Source organism: Cibotium barometz, chromosome 48 (genome assembly GCF_041138505.1).
Source record: "Cibotium barometz isolate CiBa-2024 chromosome 48, ASM4113850v1, whole genome shotgun sequence".
NCBI classification, from domain to species: Eukaryota; Viridiplantae; Streptophyta; class Polypodiopsida; order Cyatheales; family Cibotiaceae; genus Cibotium; species Cibotium barometz.
The window spans coordinates 44306178-44330353 of record NC_141093.1 but is presented as its reverse complement, the minus strand read 5'-3'; the positions used below and the strand labels follow the sequence as shown (position 1 = coordinate 44330353).

Here is a 24176-nt window from a genome sequence, read left to right as displayed (position 1 = left end):
AAACTCTGGATTGGGGTGGGTCCTAACACTGCTACTCTATCAGCAGGTAAGACCTGCATCACTTTGTCATACACCCAACGATCCTGAGGTATGCGAACCCCATCTATAGTCACCGAGGTGTCATCCCTGGGGGTACCGACGAACCAAAATAAGCGGACCATCTTCAGCTTCTCAATCCAACGAATCCGCTTAAGGTCGGTGGTGAGGTTCCCAGTCTGATCTGCTCGGATGAAGAAGTATCTCGGCCCACGACTCCAGAAATCTCTGCCCCATCCTCTCTGAATACGAGAGAAATGAGGGAGGGATATCTTCTCTAATATCTGCATCATGGTGTCGCGAAACTCGAAATTCGAGGAGTGACTAGCGGTCTCGAAGATGCATTGGAAAACTAGAAATTTGGAGTAGGCATCTTCCTCTTCCTACAAGCATTCAAACATCATTTCAATCTTATTTGTTTTAGTAGGATGTCTTTACTAATTAGCATTATGTTAGGTAAAACATTTATTACAAAACAATCCTTAAACTGCAATTCCTAGGAGTCAAACTTGCTCTGATACCAATTGTAAGGTTCCTCCCTCTAAAGATGGGAGAAACACTTAAGATAGTCCGCTAAGTCTTATCTTAGGATAAATTTCCTATTCATCGACACCTTGACCCTGTAGAGATTCAAGGATACGATTCATAGGTATGACCTAGCTCTATCCCGCAGGGGGAGCGTGATTTCCTAAACATCAAATCACCCATAGGGCAATTGATCAAAAATTGGGCAACTACTTAGACTTGATTTCTAGGGACAACGCTTTTTTCCTCATCTTATGCAAGGCACAGCCGCTGACCTAGTCTCTTGAATAGAGTTGCCCAAGAACCTAACTATCTAACGTAGGGCTTCCACTTAATTTGTTGGAAAGCTACCCGACTAATCGGGTCCACCCATCCGTAGGATGGTGCCGTCAGGGCATTCCATCCTCCCACTTTCCACCCTACTCACGCATCAATTTGTTTTCTAATTAATACTACCACACTGTTTGACATAAATAAGCATATTCCTTAATTAGGGCCCTTCTTCACAAGGTTCGTTATAACAGCCTTCTTACACAATACAATCATACCAAAGACAAGATGCAATTATATAAAAAGTTTATACATGAATCCATTTCCATACAAGCCAATCCGGCTCTCTTATTCTTATTCTGCCGATGATCTAGAATTCGGCCTTCCAGCCTCTACATGCTGGGCAAAACCCTACGGGACCATACACCTCATCGTCGGCCGCTGGCGAGGACTCAAGCCGGCCTGTCGCCCTCTCAGGCTCCATCGCTCGATCCTCCCGCCCCTCAGAGGGATGTCTGCGCACTAGGGTGGGCTTATTTACCGCACTAGCCTGGGCCCTCAGAACTAGGCAGCCTCATAATCTCTCGCCTCAATCGGCGATCCTTATTCCTCCAAAGGTATGAGGGATACCTTGGACCATTACCGGGCTTTACTAACGACGCCGCCCGGCTACACAAGCACGGAACGGAGTTAGCGTTAAAGCCAAAAAAAAATCTTGAATTCCAAAGATAACAACTTCAATGCAATTTTCTAAGTATAGCATTCACAATTCATGAAGATAGCAATTTCAACGTAATTTATCGAAAACAACATCACATAATTCATAATTTCATATAATTTTTATGTCGTCATTTTAAGAGGAAAAGACACCATTCATTAATACTAATTTTAAGAAAAAAAATCTCTTCTTTTGAAAATTAACCAATCTAACCTGGCCACCGTTTCCTTGAGCGGCTTGAAAAGGGACTGGAGCCGCGCTGGGCGCATCTCCCTCCATCTCGTTGTTACGTGCGCCTCTTGAGGTAATATTTTGCCGTCTCCGGGATGAGGCCATCGTAGGTTTCGCCTTGTAGAGCTCGCTGCTGCGATCGAAACGTTTCAGTCGGATCTGAATTCCGAGCTCGTTTGCTCACCGTATGAGCAAAAGAAAATGGCGCACGAACCCTCGCTTGAGTAAAAAATCCCTTACTAAAGTCTACGCAAATGGGGGGGGGGGGGGATTGTGAGGGTGTCCTTAAGGCCAAAGGCAAAAACGTGGAGAGGGTTGGGAGGGGTGGCTGCAAGCCTCTCTGTAAGTCTATTCACACGGGGGGGGGGGGGAGAAGAGTTAAGGACACTGGGCCATGGCAAGAGGAGGATGGAGGAAAATTGGCTTATCTGAAAAGAGCCAAATGAGGGGCTGTGAGAGGGGTGGCTGCAAGGGCGGCTGTACTTGCAGCAAGTACGGTACGATGGTACGGACAGCAGCACAACAGGGCATACGCTACACAGAAGTGCGTGCCGACTGAGGAGCACCCCGGGGGTTTATATAGCTGAGGGGTGAGGGTGCGGGCGCTGCGCAAAGCAGGGACGAAAGGACGGTGTACCTTCAAAGGCTCTGGACCAGTGGTCTGCATGGGTCTACGGGAAAGGTACGGTGCTGGCTGTCTGGGAAAGGAGTGGTACGCATGTACCTTATCCGGTCTGGGTGTCCGCCCAAGGGTACGCGTGGACCAAACAGTGGGCGGCCGTCCTTTGGTTCTTGGGCGGCCATTGTACGGGCGCCCTAGTAAGTGTGTACGGACCAAATTTTGGGGCGGGGTACCCAAATTTGGGACGCCCGCCTCGATTTGCGTGCCGGACCGCCCCGGGGGGCGAAAAATTTTTTTGTCCGGGAGGTTCTCCTGGTCGCAGGGGTTCAGACCGTTCGTCAAACGGACGTGCGGTCGTGCATTTATTAAGGTTTAAAGGTCGCCGTTTTATAACTAAAATGATTGAAATTAGCGTATAGGCTTGATCCGGTGTCCGTTTTGGATGCTGTAAAATCCTATATTAGGGTAAAATCGCACGCAGATTCCAAATTTGGGCTCAGAATTTGAAGATTCTAATTGGAAATGACTCAAATAATAAAATTATTGATATTTATACTTTAAAAACTCATAATTACATGGACATTTCTTTATTAGTGAAGATGGGTACGTTACAATTCTTGGGATTGACTGGTTTTGGTATAGGGTTTTTATACCAAAGTATGCTCTCATAGCTTCCCCCTGACTAATCTTCTCAAGAAGAATATCCCATTTCAATGGTCTCCAAGGTGCCAGAGTGCTTTTGATAAGCTGAAGACTGCCTTGGTAACCAATCCCGTTCTAAAGTTGCCAGATTTCTCTCTACCCTTTGCGGTAGTAAACTGATGCCAGTGGTTTTGCCCTGGGAGGTACACTCATGTAGGAAGGTCATGCAGTGGCCTATGAATCCCGAAAACTCAGAACGCATGAGAGGAATTATGCTGTCCATGACTTGGAACTACTTTCAGTAGTATATGCCTTGAAATTGTGGAGACATTACCTACTAGGTCAAAGATTCACTTTGATGAGGACAGATCATCAGAGCTTAAAGTGGATCTTCACTCAGAAGGATCTCAACATGTGCCAAAGACGGTGTACAAGGTAAAGGCCAAAAGCATTGATCTTGTAAGGTCATCAATCCTCCTAAAAGCTTTTCAAACTTTAATGAATTTTCCAAGTACTAGACAAGATCTCCACTCCTCTTGTCATATTTGGGGCTCTATGCATGTGTGATTCACATAGTGACCCCCTTCCTATTTCTCTTGCTATCCTTAACATAGCTGGTAGACTAGATCCTTAACATGGATGGTAGACTAGACTATAGCCTAAAGTTTCTGAACGTGCTTTTTGAACATGTGGCAACTAGGGGGATCAATAGGAAACTAGCTTAGGGATTCTTATTTTATGGGTATAATTCCTAGAGCTAACTCTTGGCTTTGCCCCACATTAATTTTTCCTCCTCCTAGCGGGGTGAAGCTAGAATTAGGTTTAGTAAGAATTATTCAAAGAGGGTATCATGTTGAGGTGGAGGGCCCTCTTGTATTGTGTAAAATTGGTGGGCCCCCTTGTATTATGTATAGTGGTTTGTGGCACTGCTTGTGCCCACCTTGGTGGTTGGGTTTCTAGTACTAGAAAATGAGGCTCTCCGCCTTAGCTTTTGAGTGAGTGGTTTGTCTTGGTAGCCCAAGCCACTAGGGGGTAATCCCAACTCAAGATCTCTTATATGAGTAGCAAATAGATTCTAAAAGAATATTGATATTACATTAGATTATTGCATCTCCAAATCCTACTCCAAAGTTGGAGCTTCTTCTAAAGGTAAAGTACAAGAATTCTTTTTTCTTGTCTTTAGTGGACTACCTATAAAAGTTCTCACAAACTAAGCCTTAAAGATATTTTGCATATAAAATTCCAAACACTCATGGGCAATTTTCGATGCTAGATTTGACAAAGAAAAAGTATAAAATCATTAGGTTTAATGTGGTTGTCTTATTGCAAAGAAGCCAAGGGAGATGATTTTCTTTGCAAAGAAAAAGTACCAAATCATTAGGTTAAATGTGGTTATCTTAATACAAAGAAGCCAAGGGAGATAATTTTCTCTACCCCAAAGAAGGGAGATGCTTTTCTCTACCCCCTTAAGACCTACGTTAGGTAACATTGCTAAGTGTAAGCAATTGGTTTTATATGTCTTATTGAGAGGAGTTACCATGGATTAAATACTAATAAAAGCCTTTACTATACTGAGTGAGTGTATGCAGCTTGCTTTTATACAAAGAGGAGTTACCACGGATTGAAGATTAATGAGGCATACTAAGCCGTTACAAAGCTTTAATTAAAACCTTTGTAAACTAAGATCTTAATAACTCTTATTGAAAATCAATGTTGTAGATCTATCAAGAGAATGCCATGAGGAGAATGACGTCTCATCTTTGTCGCGATTAGGAGAATGAGGACCTCGTCTTTGTTGCTATTCACTCACAGGTTTGCTCCCCTCAAAGGGATAGGGCACAATAGAAGGTTTGGGAGTGATTACCTTTAGGCTGATTTTGGATAATATGTATACATTACTTGATGCCCCTTGTTTTGGAGAAGAGCTTAGACATACGTTTTGAGCTTTACCACATGGAAAATATCCTAGGATGATGGAATATTTCCCATGTTTTTCATGAGTTTTTGGGATGACATTAACAGGGTAAAAATTAAGACACTAGTAAAATAGTATAAGTATAGATGGGTTGGCAAATGTTTATATATATGAACCTATAAACTTTAGAAACTTGGGCAAATCTTTGATTTTTTTTTCTTATATGGTAGTATATAGTGTACTTTTGGTGGCAAATTTGTCTCTAGAATACATAAAAACTAGAAAATTTAGTGTGATTTTTCCTAAAGAAGTTTCTGGTGAAATAGCGCGACAATATCAAAGACCCCTCTAAAATAGCCCAACAATATCAAAGACCCCTCTAAAATAGCCTTGTGCTAAAAATAGCCCCGAATATTTTCCTTGGACATTAGGGATGAGATCATTATGGCATCATAGGGTGTGGCCCTATAGAAATATGTGGAACATGAGCTGTATGTATCCTTTTCTTATTATTAAGGATCTTATCCATAAGGGTGGTAATAAGACTAATGTTTCCCACGAATGGAGGCCTATCACATTGCTTGGGACTTCATACAAAATTCTTACCAAGGTAGTTCGCATGAGATTACAAACACACAAAATGAATTCCTCCAAGGAAGAAGTATCTTTGATAACATAAGAGTCTTTTCCTTTTGGGGAGGCAATAGAGTGGGCTAACACAAGTAATCAACCCTTGTCCATATTGCTACTTGATTTTGAGAAAGCCTATGATAGCGTGGATAAGGAATTCTTAGAGGGTGCTCTTGCACACATGGGATTTTCTTAGGATTGGTTGGATCAGAGGTGTCTCTTGCCTTTATTGGGATCGAGGTGAGCACTTCTAGATCTCTTGCTCTGTATTGAAGGGCTACCCATTAGCTCCCCTAATGGGTCTCACTGTTATAAAAACTATCAACATAGTAATTTCCTTTGCTCTAGGACTAGAGTATCTTGATTAAGATTTCCTCTACACATGAACTCTGAGTACATTGAGTTTTTTGAGGCATCCTACTCATGTCTTTGCTCAATTCACACAATCTTGGAAGATTTTTGTCTAGCAATAGAGGATTTTCTAAATTGGCATAATTTTGTTAGATTTTGGATTAGTTCACACAATCTTGGAAGTTTTTTGTCTAGCAATAGAGGATTTTTTAAATTGGCATAATTTTGTTGCATTTTGGGTCAGTGACTCTAAGAGGATTAATTGGGGCAAAGATCTTGGCTTCACATGGATTGAGAGAGGAAGAGGACACACTGCCAAATGTCTTGGATACCAGGTTAGGATAAACATTACACCTACCCAATAGTTTTCCCTTGTGCTTTATGAGCATAAAGAATAAGCTCCTTCATTGGAGCTCCAAAAGCTCGATCTAGCATCATCTAGATCATTAGTGTTACTTACCATAGCTTGGTATGTCACTGCGCGTTGGTGTTATGACCATTGTTAGCCCCATTTTAAGGTTAACTTAGCATCTCTCCACTACATATGAGGGATAGCATATGAGATGTCATGAAATGGCGCTATAAATGTTGTGATTATGAGAACGGCTAGCCATGCCCAAGCGTAAGTAGCCTTTGTAATCATGGCGTTCATTTATTTTTAGGCTTTTGGGCACCGAAGTGCTAATAAGGGCCAACTATATAAATATCAATTTTTCATAATGCAAAGATATAATCCCCCTTTGTGCTAATTGAGTCTTGTGCTTATCTCCTTGCTCTCTTATATGTGTTTATGGTGTGTGAAAGCGTTGAGAGGAGAGAGTGCTCTATTCTTGGTGCATGTTCTTCTTGTGTCTATGAGTGCATGTTCTTCTTGTGCTTGTGTCTATGAGTGCCAGTATAGGAGGAGTGAGAGTCCTTGTTGTAAGGAGAAAGGCAACCTCTTGGTATGACATCTTGAGGGAGGAGGCAAAGGAGTGGAGTTAGCAACCACTAGTGCATCTTGGATCCTTCAAGAGATATGAGCTCGGAGCCAACAAGTTCCCCACAACATGTTAAGGTAAGCATTATCCATTGCATTAGAGAAGGGGTAGTGTAGCTATTAGCATTTTTAATGCCACTTTTGAGGAAGAAACCAATCTCTTTCTACACTCTTTGTACTCCCGTCATCTTCTTATAGATCCCTTTTCCCTAGATATGGCTTCTTGAAGTTGTGTGAATGGTTGAGAAGTGGAAAACAAGTGGATATGGTTGTGAGAAAGGAGAAGAAAAGTGAAAAGGAATGGTTGTTTTTTTGTTGTTTTTGCATTTTGAATGATTTTTTGCATTAATAAGTTATTTACATCTATATTTCCATGATGGGAGCTTATTAATCATGACGTGATTATGTAGTAAACACCTTGTAAACACCCTTTTTGTATTTATCTTAATTATGAAAATTAGAAAAATAAGGAGCCACTGATTCTTTTGCTAGATTTATCACATTAACATTCATGTTACAAAGGACCAAACTTGAAACTTTGGATTGAAAAATTTGAGATTTGCACCCCCAACCATGGATTTTTCATCAAAACCAGTAAACTTACGTTGACGTGATTCTGTAGACTACAAAATCATGCTCGTGATCACGATCTTGTGATTATTTGACATTCTAGGTAGTATCACCATTGACGCTGAGATTGTGCATTAGGTATGCATTGATTCTCGATCTTGCTCGGCCAACACGCAAAAGTGTGTGTTTGGTTTGTAGAGTCTAAATTCTATTCAATCATCAACGAGGAAAGCGTGGAAAACCAACTTCATGAGGATTTGATAGGGGGGAGAAGGGCACTTCTTCTTTAACACTATCTAGTGGGTTCATGGGCTTAGCCCAAGGAATCATAGGATACACCTACGAGCTTGAGAGAGAAGCTTCACAAGCTGGCAAGGGACAACCACCATCAAGGCCAAATAGGGAAATTGACATTGGAAGACCCGAGAGAAAAGGAGGGCAAAAATTTACAAAGAAATGGTACCAGGGGAGAGAAATCCTCAACCTATGATACAACTTACTCATAGAATTAGAAGGGACCCTATAAGTGCCTAAAAGACGCGTTCCAACTTCTAAGGAGCTATAAATTGAAGAAAGATTGAACCCAAAACACCTAGATGGAATGTGGGTGAGTACTTAAATGCTACAAAGGAGAGAGAAACTGGAGGTTGTGCACAACCCTAGTTCAAGAAAGCCAAAGCCAACTGGGCCATGGAAATAGTCTATCATGGATGAAACATCATGTGGGAATCAAAACACTTAATGTTGTGCTAGAGCATATGTAAGAACACGTCGAGAGAGAGCAAGATTGACCCTAAAGAAGATGGGAAGAATGATTTATTCTCAAAGATGTTTGAGGAAAGAGGAGACTATTCTCTGTACAACTTGATAAATCCTAACCCCAAGACTTATGATAATGATGTTCGTCAAGTATGAACTCCATACATGGTCCAATGCTAATCCGTACACTGTTGTATAGGGTGCTGTGTCATGTTATAAGAAGCAAAGAACTCTTCAAGCATGTGTCAGGTTGGCACAGATGTATCTGTGTTGAAATCATCCATGACAATTATTGGGTGAAGGATGTGGTTGTGGAAGAAAAACTCTTGTAGTATTTGAATCAGGGAATGAGGAGATGATTTCGATGATTTGTATAGTGACACTATGTGGATGTTTTGCCTCATGGTATCAGTGAAATGACCATGCAATAACTCAATTTTTTAGTTTGCTTGATGTACTATGATTTGAGTGTCAAGTTTTGTTTGTAGTATATTGCCACTCCATGTACTCCATTCTTGCATGTTTCATTATGCTCGTGAATTTGTGTGAGTCCAAAGGACTCCTCCAAATCTTCTGATTTTGTGCTGATATATTTGTCAACAAATGCGACAATGTTTTCATCATCTGTGTCCTTGTCCAAGGTTGGTGCATTTTCAATCCAAAGCAAACCATGGTCATGCTGGCTGCCACGGTTCTGAAACTCAAAAAAGTAGTCTTGGAGTGGGCCAAGTATGCTAGCATCTGCTTGCAAGAGCGCTTTTATAGCTTCAAAACGATGAACATAGTAACATGCACAAGTAACGGGGTCGGAGTGAATGAGGCGTCGCTTAAATGCAGGGGTATTCTCTTCAGGACCTTGCAAGGTTGGATTCAGCAATTGGAGACGCTCAATCAAATGCCTCCATAGTCTCTCAGCTGTAGAGAAAGTGACAAAGAAAGTAGGTGCCCCTAATTGCATGATCATTACGAAAAGATTTTTTTTTGAGCTTTTCCTTATAGTCCGGAGATGTGCGCAATGCTTCAAAGTCTCTATAACCAACCTTTGAGTGCAAAATTCTTTCAATGTTAGTGTCTAGCTGCACTTCTCTAGCAGGCAGTCAAGCAACCGTGTTTTAACTTGCCTTTCCTAAGACGAACCCAAATTGATGACATGACCTTACTCATCATAATCTTCATAGTTTTGAAGAATAAGTTATCAGTGGCCAATGCAAAACGTCTATCTTGGTGCATGAGTTCCCATTTTGCTATGGTCTGCCTGGTAAAAGTAATCCCTAAGGTGTGTATTACTTGGGATAACGGGGCTAGCAGTGCTGCTAGCAGTACTCAATTGAGTGGTTTATCTAGGAGTACTAATCTGAGGGATTAGCATACGCCTAGATATAATAGCAGATTTAGGATTGATTTGTAGAAATCAAAGGTAAATCTGAAGGGGTATAGTCTTGAGATGTAATGCTCAATGCCCTTATAGAAGTTGATCGACGAAGAGAACTGTTCTTAAACTTACTAGCATGGTTTTCTCTTCTTTTTATTGCCATGCGTTGACATCCCACTGCTCGAGAGTTTGTGGTGATCTTTCGAGGGGGGAAAGAGCCTTTTTATATGTCACATCAATTGGTTTGGTGGTAATTTGATGGTATGGGACATCAAATTCTCACGGAATCGATTGTAGTTTTGGTGGAATGGGACGCCAAGGCTTGTGCATGTAACTTGACTCTTTGGCAGGTCTGTATGTACACTTGTCTGTAGTGATAAAGTGTGCAAGATAAAATTTGAACTTTGAAAATTACCAAATATAGCCATAAGTTGGGATAAAACCCAGTTACAGAGTTCGGAGAAGCTCTAGGTAGCAAGACCATGATGGTGTACTAGTGCTAACAGAGTGATTTAGTTCCGGAGTGATCTAAATCTAGAGGTTAGCAGTAAGACTAGTTTGGTTGGACAGTTTCATGCATGGGGGACGCCCTATAGCATTTTGCAAGCTTAGTCTTGCCTATGTTCAACATAAGTGTGCAATTGTGAGTACATTTTAGTTGCTACCATATGAATTTGGGAAATATATTACTTTCCTACATAAGCAATTGTAATATTGCATGACCGGCTATTTTTCTTACAAAGTTCATGTGCGTGTAAACCCTATAAGTCGTATGACCCCTTGGGAATGAGTGGAGCATTCCATGGATTTAATAAGGTTTTACATGGCAATAGTGAGTAGTATCTCACTCCAGACGAGCCTGGTTGTTGTTAGTATCGGATCCGACATATGTAGTATCGGGCTGAGTTAGGATAGAAGGCTAAGTCGGAGAGCTTAGTGGTAAATCCTACTGTATCTGGTGAGTTTTGACTTAACCAGAGTGTTAAGAAGTAAACTCAAAGTCTGGGGCTGAACTGGAGTGTTCGGAGGCAGACATATCTTTTGTTAAATCGGAGAATTTAGCAAAAGATGAGCTTGGGGTGAACCATGGTACCCAGGAAAAAAGCTCTTCATACTAAAATAGTGCACAATAATTTTAGAGTGATAAAAATCCATCACAAGAATGTTTTACAACTTTCCATAGATGATAGATGAAAACCATGTACTTACGGAGTTAAAGTACATAGGTGGTGACTTCGGCGCCACATTTTTTGTAGGAAGTCACCAGTGGTGTGGTTAGGTCAGCCGAGACTCCACAAGACCTATGCACTAGTTTTTAAGTTGACCTCTATGATAAGGACGTCCAAAAATTCGTGTTGTAATACCAGAGATTGTACTGCAATGTGCAATGGAGGGGTCAATTTGGGTAGTCACTTCTTAGCAGCAAGTGACTTAAGCATCTTGTCATAGATGGTTTTATATGGTACTCCCACTCGGGGGAGGTACACCATTGGGTACGGAGTTACTCACTGACTAGTATACTGACTAGTATGGAGCTACTAGTGTGATGATAGTGGGTACGTAGTTACTCACTACTAATACATAGCTGCTAATAAAATTAAGATCCTCGAGTGAAAAATACTCTAGATCAACGTTTTAAATTACCGAACCACAATCCATGAGTATCGAGGTACTCATAAATATGTTGACGTTGCTCAAATCGAGGGACCGATTTGTTCGATGGTATAAAATAAGCAAGGAGAGTGGAGTGACTTAAAAGTTACACATCACTAGTCCTAGTGAGTTGTCGAGGTCATCCGTAGTTTGATGATCCCCTCTACCTAATTCAATTTTGCAAGCCCTGGCATTTAATCTGTATTGATTATGAGCTTGGTGTGAGATATGGTTATGAAGTTCTTACAAGAGTACTCGTTTATTTGCTTGTCATTGGTTATAGCTTGGTAGAGATTGCCACCTGTGATGGGTAGGTAGCTTTGCCGCTATAATCAGGAGGCAGCAAATAATGTTCCTATAGTTTACTTCATACCAACACCAAACAGGGATAGGATGAAATTCCTAAGTTCATCATCACGAAGTACTGTGATGTTTGCATTTATATTGAATGTATGATGTAATGAGACATTGGGCTTGTGTAATTACCATCAATTGTCTAGCAACCTATGGCTTCGCAGCAAGCTCAGTCATTATCTGTGGATTGATAATGTGGTTATTAGTAGTTTGGAATTTTTCTTGATAGATGGTACAACCCACCCAAATGATTCATAAGTGTGTAACCGCTTATGAAGGGTAGTAATATGCAACAATGAAGCACTTTGTTACAAGTGTGAAACCACTGATCTGTTACAAACCAGTTTATCAATAGTACCACCATATGTGCGTAGACACTATACCACATCTTCGTTGCAAGATGTTTAAAAGTTTCTTGGAAGGACTCAAGAATATAACATATGATATTAAACACAGTCTAGATTTGTTCTTGGACCTATGACACTAGCGCGTAGTCGCTTGAGAGTAGAGTTGAGGGATATCCTCAAATATCACATAAACTGGAATAGTTGTGTGAGTCCAGACAATACTTGAAGGGATGTGTCTGGTAATAGCAACAAAGAGTTGTAAGTGATTGGATGTAACTCCAGACACCCGTAGTGGTGCAACAATCTTTATCAAACATCTCCACATACTATATGATCTGCCGCATATATAGTATGGCATAAGAGATAGGAAGTTTGATTGTTATATTTGAAGGGAAATCTTTAAAAACTTACATTTACTCTGAGTTAGAGTGGAGTTTAACCATCCGTAGATTGATGGTAGTTAGAAACTCAACAAGATTCTAGAGCATATGCTTGTGTAAAGATGTTACTCTAAGAGAGAAAGTATCTCTCAGCTTTAGAACTAATCCTTGTGATGCATGATTAGATTGGCTCTAGTTTATTTCTCCTATAACCGTAGAGCTTTCCAAGGAGAAGTTTTAACAAGTTGGTGATGCAACATGGTAGCGTAGTCTACAAATATCTAGTAGCATGGTCTAAGAACTTGTGCTACTAAAATGCTCTCCAGTACATTAGCTTTTGTGCTAATGACATGATGCAAAATCAAGGCATGAAATTTGCCTTAAGGTTTTGGTTGAAATACCAAATCATGGCTTGTGTGAGCATGATCCTGTCTTTACAGAGGTCTGGCGCGCTGTACGCGTACGCACTTTGTCACAACCGCGCCCACCTTCCTCGCCGGCACGTAATGCTAGTTCGGAGAGACTGGCCGTAGGTGCGGCGGGTAGCGAGGCGAGAGTTAGTCCGGAGAGGCTAGCCGAGTCTTCGGGGTATAGTTTTGAGCCCGAGAGCTCAGACGTAGGCCCTTCATCACCTTTGTTTTTCTACACGGTTTCAAAGGATGATGCTAAACTTCGTCAGGGAGAGAAATATGCTAATTACTTCATTGACGAACGGGTACTTACTTTACAAGGGTAGAGTATGTCTACCAACTATTGGTGACTTTCGGACCCAAATTCTTAAAGAAAGTCATGATAGTCCAAGTGCGGGTCATCCTGGGATTCAGAAGACCTATGCACTAGTAAAAAGACAGTTTTATTGGCCTAGATTGTTTAAGAACGTCCAGACTTATGTGCTGAAATGTAGTAAGTGCCAGGTCAATAATCATGAACGTCTTAAGGTGGAAGGACTACTCCATCCACTGGAGATTCCTCAAGGGAAATGGGAAAGCATTTCCATGGATTTCATTACCGGTTTACCCAAGACGAGTCGAGGGAATGACTCGGTGTGGGTGGTAGTGGACAGGTTAACTAAAATGGCAAAGTTTATTGCCACGAAGAAAACTGTTAAAACACCAGAGTTGGCAAAACTCTTAATTGAACATCTCTACAAGCTATATGGCTTGCCCGCAGATATAGTGTCGGATAGAGATAGAAAGTTCAACAGTCATTTTTGGAGGGAAATCTTCAAAAAGTTGGATACTACTCTGACTATGAGTACGGCAGATCATTCGGAGGCTGATGGTCAAACTGAAAGAGTTAACCAAATTCTAGAGGATATGTTGCGTTCTTATGTTAGTAAGAAGCAATCTAATTGGGAAGAGTACTTGCCCTTTTTGGAGTCTGCCTATAACAGCTCCAAACACTCAGCGACTGGATTTACACCATTCATGTTAATGTATGGATTCCAGCCGAGATCTCCGATGGCTGTAATCCTAGAAAAGGAGAAGATTCAATCTGTCAAGGATTTCCTTGAAGATATGAATGATATGCTCAGAGCCGCACGTGAGAGCATTTGTAGCGCTCAGGATCGCGCTAAAACTTATGCGGATAAAGGACGAAGAAAGGTGACCTTTGCAAAAGGTGACTTTGTATTCCTCAAGGTTCCTGCGCAGTCAGAAACCATGAAAACAGGAAAGTGTGATAAACTTTCTCCGAGATATTGTGGTCCTTTTAAAATCCTTAAGAAGATTGGGGACGTAGCATATAAACTTGAGTTACCGGAGAGTTCTCAAGTCCATCCTGTCTTCCATGTCAGTAAACTGAAGAAATCAATTCACGGGTTAGAGAACGCAGTTTCTCCAGAGATTTTGGTGGACTTGATAGAGCCACCAAAGATACCACATGAACTTGAAAAGATTCTAGAGTATCGTGACTGACAAACCCGACATAAAGTGTACCAGGAGGTACTTGTTAAATGGACAGATAGGGATGAGGAGGTGGCAACCTGGGAACGCCGTAGTGATTCCAAAAGGTTTTCCCAGTTTGTTTTCGAGGACGAAAACTCTTATTAAGGGGGGGTAATGTCACGTAGGCTGTAATGCCTGTGGTGGTGACCGACGGCAGACCGGATGGCCATGTTCGGGGTTCAGTGGGAGAGGACGCCCATGCGGAGTCATGGGCGGCCAGGCTAGTGTGGACGGCAGGCCACACACTATATAGCCTGGGGGATGAGGGGCAATCCTCATTCTTCCTCTATGGCTGGGTGGTGAGCCAGAGGCCGTCCCCTCTTGTGGTAACGCCCATAGCGGCGTTACGGATATCTAACAGAAAAGCTTGCGGAGTCTCCATCAGCAGAATTTTTTGGCACAACTACACTTCCCTCTACCCTTATAAAAGTTTCAGGCTCTATTTTGTCTACATACTTTTTTATGTAAGGATCTCCTGCTATAAGTGTTATGGTTTGCAAACTCTCCCTATCAACAAGATTAGCTTTTAAGTATTTTCTAAAATCCTGAGTGCTCTTGTAAGTACCATACTTGTTTAGCACCTTTCCCTCTAATATGCAGAGCGGACTTTAGTATTGGTAACTTGAGATATATATAATAGAGGAGGAGTATAGGACGAGAGATTTCCCCTAAATTCAATGACAGCTTGCTTTTTTTAAGGTGATTCAATCGTCAACAAAGCTGGCACAAACAAGATTTTGATTTAAAACACCAATTAAAACAGATCACACAAACAATCTTAAAAGAAAACGAATAAGAACAACACCTCTCTTTTTGTTATCTGGAAAGAGATTTCTAGCTACAGACACTTTTCCCTCATCACCACTTTGCTTTTGACCATATAAATGGGAAGGAAAACCCACACCAGTTGGTGTCTCAATAGCAAGGGGGGTGACAAGAGTAGGATCTTCAAAGCCACGAAGATCGGATGGCCCAAGTAGCGTAGAAGCTGATGCCCCAACTTGAAAGGAGCCACTAGGAAAAAGTTTTGAGACTTTAACGGCTCACAATTATCAAAGCTAGATGATCCTTCATCAGCAAAATTGTCTATTCATAAAGATTATAAGAGTAAGGTATAAGATATAAGATTTTGGTCATAGATTTCTTTCAGCTCAAGAGAAGACAATTACCTTGGTCATGTTCCATTAATGAGGCCATAGTTAAACTATACCACTTGACGAGAAGACAAGTTCTCAGTTGTGTAGGAAATAAGTGGGTTTGCAGAAGGAGAAATCTGCAGAGCTAGGGAAAAACAACAGAGCTAGGGAACTAGCAGATTTGCAAAGCGAGAAATTTGCAGAGCAGGGAAAAAAACAGCACTTTCTAGTTTTGCACAGAGGTCTGTCTAAAAGCAACACTCAAGAATGCATGATGTTTTTAACCCTCTTATACCTTATATAGTTTTATTCAGCTTCATAACGAAGCATTAAATTATATGGTTTTTTATTTACTATAATTGAAAATAAAAAGTTTTTTTGCAGTTATGTCCACTTATAAGATAGACTATTTTCACCTGGGGAAAAAGTAAAAAGTGAAATAAAAATAAAACAAACGTTCAAGAGAGGACTAAACAAATCAAACATATCTAGGTCGATTCAACATATCAAACATATCTAGGAAAAAAAAGAAGCGCCATACATATAATAACAAAGCATTCTGGAAAATGGAAAAGAAAACCCCATACATATATTAAGCATTTTGGAAAAAAAATAGAAAAATATACACAAAAAATAATTTCAATATATCGAAGAATTTATATTAAAAAACAATAAAATAATCAAAGGACAAATAAAAAAATAATATATTATAAGGATAAAAAGCGATACTTGTTATAAACTATTCAAAAATCAATTATCAAATCAAAAATATAAACCTCTTCAGTCTATAAATCAAAGAGTTAAATACCAAGCATTTTGGAAATAAAACAAGAAACAAAATCATGAAAATAAATAAAATAATGAGAGCGACAGAAGCCACATATTCATTCAAAAAAATAGACCATAAAAAATCAAAAAACAACACAAAATAATAAATGAGCATCATTCTGGAAAAAAAAACAGAAAGAAAAATAAAAAACATAGAAGGATATAAGAGCAAAAAAATACCTCTTAAAGAAAAAAATATTTCTTAAGGAAAAAAAAAGAAAGAAACATCAAGAAAAGAAAGCAGCGAGGCAAAAACAAAATCAAAAAATATTTGGCAAAGAAATCACAATACTGAAAGCCATTATTTAAAAAGCGTAGAAAACTATGCTTAAAGAAATTCAAACAAGAAAATAAGACCAAAAATCAAAAAACAATGCTTAAAGAAATCAAAAAATATTTGCCACATAAATCGCAAATTTGAAAGCCATTAATCAAAAAACCTAGAAAACTATGCTTGAAGAAATTCAAACAAGACAAATAAGAAACATCATGAAAAAACAGTAGCAAGGCAAAAAAAAACAAAAAACAAAAAATATTTGGCACATGAGGACGAAGATCTGGAAGCCATTCAAAGCCTAGAAACTTGCACCTAAAAAGATAAAAAGATATTCAGCTCTACGCTTCAGAGCAACATCATGAGACAGAGCAACAAATAATTAAACCAAACTTCAACAAAATAAAAAAACAATGAAGGAAATACACAGAAAGAAATAGCAAAAGAAAGCAGCCGAAAATCCCATAGACATAACAACTTTCCCATAGCCCAAAATCTCCTCAATCACCTACTTCAAACTCTAAGGTTATTCAAAAAGAGACCATAGGTACAATAGAAATGAACCCTAAGAAGACATCTCAAAGACCCCTGAACACAAGGATGGAAGAAATTCTTAAGGCACAAGATTGGGAGTATAACATAACAACAAACACGCTTATGGATCTTGTCAAAATGCTATCCTTTGGATTGGCAAGCACTTATGCAAGTAGTCATTGAGGACCTTGGAATCGAGCCAAGTCTTAATTTGCTAATGATGGAACTGAATCACTCTGTGGAAGAGATGAGAAAAGAGCAAAACATTTTTACTCATGCAAAGAAATCTCAAGAACTGTCAAATGCAGATGCACCTATAGTTTCTCAAGCCTCTAAGGAAGGGGACAATCCATTAGCCCATTCACGAAATGCATCTAGCATGACATCCCTGGGATTTTCAACAAAGCCATCAACTGCTCCACAAAAGCAAGAAAAGGTCCAAGAACCATCTAACACAAGCATGAATAGAGCCCCAGCTAAAATCCTAGCTAGTGACCCATATGTTCCTCTAGCTAGTGAAACCATGGTCATGACCACATCTTTGGAAAACTACTACAATGTCGCCACATCTTCGAACTCTAATCACACGGGTGAGATTATTCCAAAAGCTACTACAAGTGTTGAAGCACATGTGATGTCAATCGTGTCATAAAAGAAAATGCATTAAACTGGCTAGTCCCTATGGGAAAGTGTTATTTAGTGCTTTGATTGATGGGGAAACCATGCACAACTTGATCTCTTTTGCTGCTTGGTGCCAACTAGGAAAACCCGAGCTTGAACCAAGTGAAGCTAGAGTGAGGGGTAACAAGAAGAAAAATACAAAAGTGCTTGGTTTGTTAAAAATTGACACCTATTGTGATAATCAACACTTGATTGGTGACTTCCTAGTCTTGCCTAAAGATAACTTCAAAGGGCCAGTTACCCTTGGTTGACAAGTGCAAAAGGTCAAAGCGGTTTGGCAAAAGAGATTGAACATATGGTAGAACATCTTAACTGCAAAACTCTGGTATTTATGCAACATTCAATGAAGTTGCTAGCTCTCAAGGATAATCATAAGGAGGAAGCTTTGCCATCAAATGGATTTAAAGCTATCAAAACCCTTTACACCATTGTCAATGGAAGATTCTTCGACCTTAACTTCTCTAGCGACTACTCCAACAAAGAAGAATCACAGAGCTCATAAATGAAAACCAAAACGTGATGTAGAGTCCACATATGAATCTACTAGGGGGAAGACTTCCCAAGAAGTTCCAATAATTTATCCAACCATTGACTCCTCTCCACCAAAATCAAAGCTTACAAAAAGTAGGAGAAACAACAACAACAAATGGAGGAGGGCAAGGCTACAAACTACTCCTCGGTGGATCCAAAAGAAGCTTCTACAAGCACAAGGATATTATAAAGGAAATTCGTGAAATTGGATCCCTAAGCAAAAACAAACTGTCATCTTACCCCAACCCAAGTACATCAAGGTTTCTTCATCAATGACCATGACCAATGTGCCCCAATGTCCAAATCACGCTTGGAAGAGGAAAACTATCCGAACACAGACTGTGACAACTCCACCACCACACCCAGTAGCAATTGCTTCACTGAGAGTAGACAAGGCAATTATGGATGTGTCTACAACATCCCCACCTCTCCAAACTTGGCTACCTAAAAAGATTTTGAGGGTACAACATAGCTCAGGAAGGGGGGGATTCAAACCATGCTTCAATATCAAAAATCCATAGACCTCCTTGCCAAGAGACTTCTTCACCCCATCAAAGCATCAACTCATGCTACTAAACTCCACCTCTTTAGTGCAACACCCCCTCAAGAGGAAATATACATACCAATATATCATGAAGAGTACCTAAGCCAAATTCGCTCTTATGAAAGCACAATGCCACCTCTTTAGTTGGATGTAAACACTTCTCAAGCACTCACATGTGTACCATCACCTAGGCCTTCTCAACATAGCATTTGGAAAGGATAGTTACATCAAGCTTACACCAAAGTGAGTAAAGGAAAAACTTGAGGTGGTGACCCAATGAGATAGTCTCATCTTCCTTAAAATCCTCTACATCTTACTCCCTGACATTTCACCATGTTCACATCGACAAAGAGCTTGTTCGAAAATTTAATACCATTGGAACTGATATTGACCCAACATGTATAGCATTAATACTTTGTTCAAAGCTTAAACATTCTTTGTTTCTTTCATAATCACAAAAATACAAAAAAAGTTTTTAAAAAAACAATAAAACAGTAAGAGAAGAGAGCACTAATCAATAACAAGCAAGCATGCACTTCATAATCTTGGCTAATCAACATGTGCCTTGAGGACTTTTTTTTTTCAGATTTATCATGATGCAACAATGAAGTCTTCTACAACAGCAGATACAAAGTCCTTCACCGAGATTAAGAGCAAAAGAATAAGCAATGACTTCAAAAGCTTCAAATTAAACAGGTGTATTCAAAACTAGCTCTTCATGCATCTCTCTTTTGCAATTCTATACTTAATTTGTTCCCTTGAAGAGCATAATTACATTGCACTTGACTGGTTTGCCTTTCTCATAGTAGCTTCCAAGATGAATATCAATGTTAATCTTTTCTTTTAAATCGTCCTAGTCTTACGATTCTATATTTAAAGATAAAGTATGCCAAAAGAGTATCTCACGTCCTCCATTTTACATTTATTAAATCATCTTTAGCTATATTTTAGTCCTCTAGGTAATGTGTGAGTGAAAAAGATGGTTGTTACGATATAAAAAAGTATTAAAAATTTATTAAAAAACAAACAAAATAAAAAAAATAAAAAAAACATGACCAAGAAGATAGCCATCGCTATGTGGAATCTAGGTAGGTCTTTGGAAAACTAGCAATGGTACCATAAGACCGATGCCTTAATTTCTCATAGGATGGAACCTTCTCTCTTTGCCTCACTAAAAAACCATCACCGTCGGAGAATCTTAGCGATTCTTGATAACCTTGACGGAAGTCAGTGGACCATCGCTTTGGTCTCCACGGAGTGGTAGTTTATCACTCTTCAATTCCAAAAAGAAGCAAAAATTTTAAAAAAAGAAAGAAATAATAATAAAACTTATGCTATATAAGTAATCGTCTAATCACATGCAATTTTACTTTTACAACTAACATATAGCTTTCGATGGTTTGTATGCGAGTCATTGTGTTTAAGACTGTGTTAATAACCATAGGCATATTTTTTGAACTCAATTCATGAATCGTAGACTTATACCTATTTCTAAGTTAGATCCGCATTAATCTTCATCTTTGTAGCATCTTTGGAAAGCTTAACAAGTCTTATTCCTCATTTTATTATCGCTTGTTCAACTATTTACTTATTAAATTCTGCTTGTTACTCAAAGAACATCTTACGTGTTATTACTGTTGCTATGTAGATATCCCAAGCCTTACATTGCTTTCCTCGTGATCTCAAATCTTCTTCAACGCAATCTTCCGAGAACGAAATCTGCTTTAGGAAGGGATGCATGTTAAGTGTCGTCGAAGACTCTGTCGAAGACTTAGCCACCACATATTTTGACTGACCTAGACACTAGAGAGTTCATATTTCTCTTGTAACGGATTATTTTACATATGCAATCGCTGCTTGTATATGAAAAGCACGCCATAGGATAATAAAGTTAGAGTTACTAGCTATAGGACAAGGTGTTTGCACTAGTGTAGACAAGGTTGGATGCACCAGGACCTCATTTTGAACATCGGCCGACCAAGTGTAAACACTATGAGCCGAGTATAAAGGTCAAATTGTAACTTTAAATCCTCATTCTTGTATGCATTCTTGCATGCACTCTTGTATGCTCTCAAGTAAAGATAGTGTTGTATTCTTCTCTCAAACCTCGCCTATCTCTTGCCTTCAATGCTTGTGCGAGTGTGTGTATGGAAGGGAGAGAGAGAGAGAGAGAGATGGCTACACTTAAGGCGTGGTGGTGGCAACTTTGTTGAGCTACTTCAGCATGCTTCCATTAACGTAGCTACCACGAGAAGCCCCCGATTCAAGCAAACGAGTAGAGATAAGTGAGAGTTGCATGTTTCCCATGGCATATTGGGTTTGGGTTGGAGTCTAGGCTCCCCGAGGCATAAGAGAAGAGTCCCATCGAGTGGCCGAAAGGCCCAACATTTGTAGACAAATACACCTATGAGCAGAGCTTGATGAGGACTAGGGTACTACGTGGAAGGGTTTCTTCCACTAACAATTCATCTATGTATCCCCAATACACCCTCCGTGGCACTACCATTCCCACCCTCTTACTCTCAAGGGCAGTTATGAAACACAAAAATTACTTCACAGCAAAGCCCAGCAAGGGTGTCAATTTTAATGTTGCCATGTCTTCTTACCTTCGAAGAGTTGCTAAAGAGGTTTATGCTATGCTCGTGGGCAAATAAACACTCCGAAATAATAACGAATGTCCACACAGTGGTGTTACATCTCATTGACATCCATCCATCGTATTTTGCTGCTGTTTAGCCCCTCAAACTGAAACTTTCACTATACAGTGTATATGTTGCTGCAAAAGGACAAGAAAAGAAAATCCCAAGATGACTCTGACGAAGGATTGGTTTGCTGACTTGAACACTACAAGAGCTTAACAACAAAGACAGGGTTTGGTCAAATGCTCCAATTGGAGTGGAACTAAGGATGGGATCACAGCTTTCCGAGCAGAAGCGATGAAAGGTGACATGGCAGTTGCATGGCCTCGAACCAGGCACATGAAGTTTTCTGCGCACACACCTTTACAATTGGGTTGTCCCCATTTCGTTTGAAGTAACATGACAGCTTTATTATAATGCCTGTGTATACAAACTCTGGACAGGCATATGGCACTGCATCAAGAGCTTCCACCATGTGAAAAGCTGTGAATCTGCCCTAAATGAAACCCTTGGGGGGGGGGGGGGGGGGGGGGGGGGGGCTACTTTAAGTTTGAAAGGGAGCAAATATTACAAACTTGATGATGCAAGCATGTGGAATGTGGCATGTGGACGCAAAACAACACATCCAAACACCAAAAATTTACTGCAGACCACCATGAGTGCAGTTACATGAGGAGTAACACCACCTCTAGTTGACAATCAAAATACTTATTTTGGCTCTTGTGAAGCAAGTTCACTACTATCAATGAGGCCTTTCCAGGCTTCCAAAACCAGCAAAGATGACAAGGGCATCCATTTCATGGCACTGGGAAACTGGGAAAAGAAATAACCAAGTGTGGCAGCGCAAATAAGGCAACACATTTTGATCTCTGGCCAAAGCTTAGCACAGTTTGCTAAAACAGGTTAGTTTGAAATAAATAAAACTTTGAGGTATTATGAAAACAATGACTGAAACAAACAGCAAGACTAGTTTTCACTTAAAACACAAAAAGTTCATACTTTGTGCTGCAAACTCGAAACATGTGATTCATACTCGGCCGCTGAGATCCAAGACACCATCTGAAAGGTTAACAGCCTTCTCTGAAGGTCCAGTGTACCTAGAACTTTGCCTTCAAATGACACAGCAAGAAGATCAAGCAGAGACAGACTGCCACACCTGGACCCAGCTTTCCATAGAGGCTCCTATGTGTTGAAAAAGAGGATCCACTGAGTTCAGCTTCCCTTCCTTGAGTTGCTTCGCAATCTCAAGGTAGCAATCCTCAGCAGACATGGCAGTTCGTGGAAAACGAAGGGTTTGGAAGAAGGGTAGCAGATGCTCCAGCCACTGCAAGCCTTCGGGCACATGTTGGAGACTTTCAATAAAATTCACATTGGCTGATTCATTTCGCCAGATGTACGGCAAGCCAGTCTTGACACCATAGCCTAAGTGATCACAGATGACCTTACAACAGAAACCGGCCCAGATGTCGTCAAGTGACTCATACCTATTGGATCCAGTAAGGGTTTCGAGTCCGAGGAACATGGCTGCACCGACACGCTTCCGATCAAAGGCCAAGTTAACAGTGCTCATAGGGAAGAGGCATCCCTGGGGCATGGTCAAGACAGCATCCACATATATGCAGTTGAGAGCACGTGGCTTGACGATGCGCGTGGGGGCGTCGAGATCGGGCAGATTCAGCCATAGGCCATGGGAAACAGCCGAGGCCACACCCTCTCGCAAGCTGAAAGGGTAACCCCGGACAAAATCGGCTCCATCTCTGTACGGATCGTAGAGAGTGTTGAAGAAGAAAGGGGTGGAAGGCTGCTTGAGATTTACCAAGTGGCGATCCATGGGGTCTATGAGGTTACCTGTGATGGGATCTTTTGCAGGAGAGCAGTCTGTGTCCAAGGTGAAGACGAATTGCTTTGTGGAGACCAAGAAGCCGAAGGACTTACAGGCGTGGAGAGAAGTGCTCAGAGCAGAGGCCAGATCGCTGCCAAGAGTCTTCGCCATGTCCTGCTGCATGTAGAGGTCGTAGAGGAAGCCATCAGGCACCTGCACAGTTTCGCGGCTGCTGCTGAGGACGACGATGATGAGATGGTAGGGGCTCAGAATGGGCCTCCACGCTTCCAAGAAGGACCGCAAATCTGTGCTGCCCTTGGCTGAAATTACCACATCCATCACCTCTGGTCCTTCTCCCTTCTCCATCCCGAACTCTCCTCTTGCCCCTTGCTGCTGCTGCTGCTGCTTCTGCTGCTTCTTCTTCTATAGGACATGCCGTTTAGTTTACATCGAGAATGCTGACTAGACAGCAAAAAGCATTTGATGCCGCCACATCACAAGGGTCTCTGGTGCTAGCGTAGCGGTTAATATGTGATGGGTCCATGGTGGCCCGTCCCCTCTAAATGTGCCATGGTGGCTTGTAAAAGACCCCTTTTATTCACACTGTATAAGGCATGTCACCACCAATTCCAAAGATTATTAAATAGGAACTAGTTGGAACCCGTGCTTCGCACTTCTTTTGAGGCTTCCAAAATCAAATTCTACCCCAAATCTCCTCATTCCCTTCCCGAACCTCCAAATTCTTGCCACATGGCAGCTTTACGAAACTCTTCCTTAAGATAATATATATAGAGAGAGAGAAGAGAAGATCACAAATTACCTTCCTAAAATAATAATTTGATGGATGAGGTTGGTACATGAAGGAAAATAGAAATACCCTTCAAATA

The 24176-nt window shown here is 40.6% G+C and overlaps 1 protein-coding gene across 2 annotated transcripts; it reads right to left on the bottom strand.

Annotated features, from left to right (window-relative positions):
• Nucleotides 1-20418: 20418 nt before the first annotated feature.
• LOC147611201 (UDP-arabinopyranose mutase 1-like) lies at nt 20419-23842 on the bottom strand. 2 transcript variants are annotated; one of them, XM_086785862.1, is made up of 3 exons: nt 22624-23842; nt 22467-22526; nt 20419-20547 (listed from the first exon to the last, which is right to left on the bottom strand). In XM_086785862.1, the coding sequence occupies exons 1-3, from the start codon at nt 23653-23655 to the stop codon at nt 20434-20436; spliced, it is 1206 nt and encodes a 401-aa protein (XP_086641988.1). In that variant the 5' UTR covers nt 23656-23842; the 3' UTR covers nt 20419-20433. The 2 variants fall into 2 exon arrangements, with proteins under 2 accessions (XP_086641988.1, XP_086641989.1); XM_086785863.1 differs by lacking the exon at nt 20419-20547 and adding an exon at nt 22092-22280.
• Nucleotides 23843-24176: the final 334 nt, after the last annotated feature.

Bases quoted from the DNA above. Each gene is read 5' to 3' on its own strand.
- LOC147611201 (XM_086785862.1), bottom strand. From the start codon at position 23,655: ATGGAGAAGGGAGAAGGACCAGAGGTGATGGATGTGGTAATTTCAGCC. The intron at 22,527-22,623 runs GTGTGGCAGTCT...TTAACCTTTCAG, and splicing joins CTATGGAAAGCTGGGTCCAG to ATGGTGTCTTGGATCTCAGC. The intron at 20,548-22,466 runs GTATGAACTTTT...TTCCTAAAGCAG, and splicing joins TTTCGAGTTTGCAGCACAAA to ATTTCGTTCTCGGAAGATTG.